Source organism: Solanum stenotomum, chromosome 6, assembly GCF_019186545.1.
Source record: "Solanum stenotomum isolate F172 chromosome 6, ASM1918654v1, whole genome shotgun sequence".
NCBI classification, from domain to species: domain Eukaryota; kingdom Viridiplantae; phylum Streptophyta; class Magnoliopsida; order Solanales; family Solanaceae; genus Solanum; species Solanum stenotomum.
In genome coordinates this window covers 55,838,064-55,844,174 of record NC_064287.1, presented here as the reverse complement: position 1 = coordinate 55,844,174, position 6,111 = coordinate 55,838,064, and the positions used below count along the sequence as shown (strand labels likewise).

At 31.4% G+C, this 6,111-nt stretch overlaps 1 protein-coding gene and 1 pseudogene across 1 annotated transcript; both read left to right on the top strand.

The window, feature by feature from the left end:
• Positions 1-318: 318 nt before the first annotated feature.
• On the top strand, positions 319-1,908 carry LOC125868084 (protein PELPK1-like). Its single transcript, XM_049548685.1, has one exon. The coding sequence runs from the start codon at positions 361-363 to the stop codon at positions 1,678-1,680; it is 1,320 nt and encodes a 439-aa protein (XP_049404642.1). The 5' UTR covers positions 319-360; the 3' UTR covers positions 1,681-1,908.
• A 1,270-nt stretch (positions 1,909-3,178) lies between these two features.
• On the top strand, positions 3,179-4,392 carry LOC125868275 (protein PELPK1-like; annotated as a pseudogene).
• Positions 4,393-6,111: the final 1,719 nt, after the last annotated feature.

The window sequence follows — 6,111 nt, the reverse complement described above, 5'->3', positions numbered from 1 at the left end:
AAATATTTATTATTAGGCCAACAACATATATATTATTTAATCAAATATCCAATGTTCCAACAAAAGGGAACAAGAGCAACATTCTTGGAAGTCAATAAAAGATTGGAATTAATTTTTTAAAAATAGGTAAGTCGATATTGTTCATGGCTTTCCATTATATATCTCAAGACCTTAGTGGAATAGCATTAACCAAAAAAATGGGAAAATCTTTGATATGTTTGGACTATTTGGTAGCATTCAAATCATCAAGTCACCATCTTAGTTGAGCTATATAAACTCCTATTTCCTCCATTCAAGAATACACAAGAAAAACAAAAACATAACAACTATCTAGCCTTAATTAGAATTCAAATATTCTGGATGGGTAGCCAAATGAAGAAGCAGTGGCCTCAATTTGCTTGTGCTTTGACATTTTTCTTGATTGCCACTTCTACTATGGCATACTCACCTTATTCTTATGAATCAACGGATACAACATACAATAAAGTACCTACTACAGTAGCCAAAAGTGAGGAATTCAAGGTACCCTCAGTGCCAAAGAATGATTACTACAAGAAGCTATTAGTTTCAGAAGATAACTACAAGAAAGTACCCTCAATTCCTGAACAGGAATACAAGGTGCCCTATGTGCCTAAACATGAATATAAGGTGTCATCTTTGCCAAAGAATGATTACTACAAGAAGCCATCAAGTCCGGAAGATAACTACAAGAAGGTGTCATATGTTCCAAAGATACCCTCAGCACCTAAACAGGAATACAAGGTGCCTTCTTTGCCAAAGGATGACTATTACAAGAAACCATCAGTTCAAGAAGATAACTACAAGAAGGTGTCATCTATTCCAGAGGTACCCTCTGTACCTAAACAAGAATACACGGTGCCTTCTTTGCCAAAGAATGGCTATTACAAGAAACCATCAGTTCCAGAAGATAACTACAAGAAGGTGTCATATGTTTCAGAGGTACCCTCAGTACCTAAACTAGAATATAAGGTGTCATTTTTGCCAAAGGATGACTATTACAAGAAACCATCAGTTTCAGAAGATAATTACAAGAAGGTGTCATTGGGTTTAGAGGTACCCTCAGCACCTAAACATGAATACAAGGTGCCTTCTTTTCCAAAGAATGACTATTACAAGAAACCATTAGTTCAAGAAGATAACTACAAGAAGGTGTCATATGTTCCAGAGGTACCCTCAGTACCTAAACAAGAATACGAGGTGCCTTCTTTGCCAAAGAATGACTATTACAAGAAACCATCAGTTCCAGAAGATAACTACAAGAAGGTGTCATCTGTTCCAGAGGTACCCTCAGTACCTAAACCAGAATACAAGGTGCCTTCTTTGCCAAAAAATGACTATTATAAGAAACCATCAGTTCCAGAAGATAACTACAAGAAGGTGTCATTTGTTCCAGAGGTACCCTCAGTACCTAAACAAGAATACAAGGTGTCTTCTTTGCCAAAGAATGACTATTACAAGAAACCAGCTCCAGAAGATAACTACAAGAAGGTCCCATCTATTCCAGAGGTACCCTTAGTGCCTAAATCAGAATACAAGGTGCCTTCTTTTCCAAAAAATGACTACTTCAAGAAACCATCACCTTCTCCATCACCACCTCCTCCTTACTACCATGAATCATCTTCAACTCCTTCCCCATCACCACCACCTCCATATTATTAAATTTTCATCTTTCACATGTTCAACATGTTTCAAGGAAATCCCTCTTCAGGTGAACCTACATAACCAAAATGGTTCTCATATTATGAGTTGAACGCATTCGTAATCTTTATTTGTTGTTTTTTTTTTCTTTTTCCGACCTTAACTTGGGTTGCAATTGTCTTGTCATTTCATTAACTTTTATTGTATTTTGTATGTTTCCACATAATTGTTCAATTGAATATTATGAGTTCAAAGGCATGCTATCAAAGCTCTTTTTTTATTGATAATTTATGTAGTTTCATCTATTCTTCCAGCAATTGTGAATTTGTTCACTTACTATATTAATAGCAAAACAATGAAATATACAATTTATGGGAGATAAGAAAATAAAGTGAACCAAATATTGAATCATTTTAATATGGGAGACAAAATATAATGTTAGACTACTTACTATAAAATGCTATGGATTTAATTAATTTCTGCAACCCCTTCATATAAAAAAGCAATATTTAGTGGCAATTTAAGTGCATTAGCGATTAATTGGATTACCACCTTGCGATATTAAAATTTTAGAGGCAATTATTGGTGCATTTTATGGTTATTTAGCGGTGGTTTACATTTGTTTCGCGGCGGTGTAGGTGAATTAATTAGTGGTAATTATTATTTTAATAAATAAATTATTATTTTAATTGATTTCTCCTACAATAGTCGACCATTTTGGCATTTTAATGGTCAAGTTTGGTTTTATATATTTCAACTACTCAAAAATAGAATTTTTAAAAACTATATGATATATATTTTTTAAAACCGGAACTTTTAAAATATTATGAGGAAAAATAAAAAATAATCTTTAAGAAAAATTGATTGACTCAAAACTTGATGTAAGTAAGGTTTGATCCCGGGAAATAGATTAATCTCTCGTAGAGAATTTCTTCCCCTTAAAATGAATCATACATGATGGCAAGTTTAGATTAATCTGAATCAATAAATTCCGAATAACAAAAATTATTAAACCAAATAAAAAATTTAAATTTTATGACATTGGAAACAATAACTTCCAATTTTTCATATTTGTATCAAAACCTAATCAAACACAAAATAATATTGTATGGTTAATGGTCCCATGATGTGAATTATAAGTCGTGCTCAAAGCATCCAAACTGCATAAAACTAATGGACAATATTTGTTAGGCCGACACACATCAACTTTCAAAAAATTTATTTAATCAAATTTTCATTGTACCAATAAAAAATAAAATAAGAACAACATTCTTGGAAGTCATAAAAGTTTGGATTTAAATTATTAAATAGAGAAAATTTGTACTAATTGTTCATGGCTTCCCATTATCTCAACACCTTAGTGGAATAGAATTAACCAAAAAAATGGAAAAATCTTATTTGAGAGAATCCAAACAACAAATCACCATCTTAGTTAAGCAATATAAACACCTAGTTCCTCATATTTAAAACACAAGAAAAATAAATATAACCATCTATCCTTAAAATACAACCCTTCTAAATGGGAAGCCAAATGAAGAAGCAATGGTCTCAATTTGCTTGTGCTTTGGCATTTTTCTTGATTGCCATAAGCACTATGGCATATTCACCTTATTCTTATGAATCATCAGAGTCAACATACAATAAAGTATCAAGCACACCGGAAAAGGAAGATGAGGTGCCATCTCTACCGAAGAATGATTACTACGAGAAGCCAATAGTTTCAGAACATAACTACAAGAAAGTACCCTCAATTCCTGAACAGGAATATAAGGTGCCCTAAATGCCTAAACAGGAATACGAGTTTCCATCTTTGCCTAAGAACGATTATGACAAGAAGCCATCAATTCCACAAAATAACTACAAAAAGGTGTCATATTTTTCAAAGGTTCCCTCAGTGCCTAAAGAGGAATACAAGGTGCCTTCTGTACCAAAGAATGACTACTACAAGAAACCATCAATTCCAGATGATAACTACAATATCATTTGTTCCAGAGGTACCCTCTGAGCCTAAACCAGAATACAAGGTGTCGTCTTTGCCAAAAAATGACTACTTTAAAAAACCATTAGTTCCAGAAGATAACTACAACAAGGTGTCCAGAGGCGTATCCAGGATTTTGAGATGATGGGTGCACTATTACAAAAAGGTAGATCTAAGATATAAATTTGATTGATTTAACATTTAGGTTCATATCACTAAAAATAATTAAAATTTTAAAATTATAGGTCCAAAGTTATATTTACCTATCCAAACCACTTAGAGAGATATTACCCAATTTTAAAAAGGAACATAAAACAAGATAACTAAAAGATTCAAATTTCTAAACTCACTTAGAGAGGTGCACCCAACATAATCGCACGGTATAATACTTCAAGTGTGGGTTCACATATCTNAGGTACCCTCTGAGCCTAAACCAGAATACAAGGTGTCGTCTTTGCCAAAAAATGATTACTTTAAGAAACCATCAGTTCCAGAAGATAACTACAACAAGGTGTCATCTGTTCCAGAGGTACCCTTAGTACCTAAACAGGAAAACAAGGTGTCTTCTTTACCTAAGAATTATTAATGACTACTACAAAAAGTCATCAGTTCCCGAAGATAACTACAAGAAGGTGCCAACTGTTCCAGAGGTATCCTTAGTGCCTAAACCAGCATTCAAGGTGCCGTCTTTGCCAAAAAATGACTACTTCAAGAAACCGTGACCTTCTCCATCACCGCCACCTCCATATTATTAAATTTTCATCTTTCATGCTCAACATGTTTCAATGAAGTCATTCCCCAACTCAACATTTATTAACCAAATTGGTTCTCATAGTTGAAGGCATGACATCTAAATTTGCAGTTCTTTATTCATTGTTAAATTTTTTTTCATTTGCAATTGTTTTGTCATTTAAACAGTATTTTGAAAGTTTCTAGAGAATTGTTTCAATTGAATACACCATGTTCTTTTCATTGAGAGTTAATGTGTTTTCAATTAAATAGGATGATTAATAAAAATCTTGTATCAACACAACTATTAATTGATGACATCATCAGGAGTCAAAAAGAATAAAATCAATATTTATTATCAAAGTAACTGAATTTAATGCTATAACATCTACACACTCACAAGCCAATATATAAAATTATACTATATGATACTTTAAATTAAAATTATATATATGACGTGGGAATTAAATGCCATATTACTAACATTTGAATGCATTAACTAACAATTCCTAAACTTTATCCTATGACCAATAGAGAGAAGCAAAAACCCACAAGAAAAATAATCTTAAAATAGTACTATATATATATACTTTTTAATCTGTCTATTATTTTTGGTGATAAAAGCATATATTATATATATATATATATATATGGTCCCGTGATGTGATGAATTACAAACCATAAAAGCAACAAGTACATGTAATGGACCCAACTTTCCAACTCAACTGATCATGACATCAATAATAGAGACATCATTCAAAGGTACATCTCTAATGTATAATGTCGATTCAATTGAATTTGGTATTTTTTTTAGGATATATATAGGTAGGTGCGTACCCATATAATATGGATTAAAAAAATTATTAAAATCTCATTTTCTTATGTAATAATAGCACCTGTTCAGGTCAACTTGTCCATATGATTCAATCAGTGCCTGAAGTTTTGGTGGTATAAGGAACATCGAAAAATTTATCTCAATTGATTTTTCGTATGTTTACTTTTTTTTTTCTTATATATATTTTGAATTTCAATTTAATAAAATTCTTGAGTCTATCTCTCTACTACCAAATTTGAATATTTTATAGGTGGCCTGCTAGCTGCCATTAACATAATTACCGAATAACTTTGTTCATCAAAGATGCTCAAGAAGTTTGAAAAACTCATATGTTGTTTTAGTTAAAATTTTGACAAATAATTATAAAATCTGATCCTATAATTACAGAAGTGTATTGAGTTTAATAACGAGAATATAAAAATAAAATCGAGTTTAAATTTTGAATTTACTTTTGAATTTGCTAATTATTCTAAATTTAATATGGTTGGAATATATATCATTCACTCTCTTGATGTGAATTAATTAACTTATCAAGAGTCTATAACCACAAGTATATGTAATGGACCAACCTTCCAGTTCAATTGATTTTGACATCGTATCAAATAATAAATTTCCAACAAATTATTTATCGAACGATATCGTCCACAAATATAGTTGATATAACAGATAGAATTATACTTGCAAAGATAAAATTTGCGAAGATTCACAAACTAAGGAATCAAAGTTGCACATATTTCAATTAATTTAAACTTAATAGTATGTGGTTAGCCAAATATATATTGCAATAATTTCTTCAATATTTCAAATCTTGGCCATATAGTACCAAAAATTGTTTGACGATAATTTATTTTATTTAGTCACAGGTTGAGTACAGAGATGAATTGATTGTTTATAAATCGTACAATTTCAA

Bases quoted from the DNA above. Each gene is read 5' to 3' on its own strand.
- LOC125868084 (XM_049548685.1), top strand. From the start codon at position 361: ATGGGTAGCCAAATGAAGAAGCAGTGGCCTCAATTTGCTTGTGCTTTG.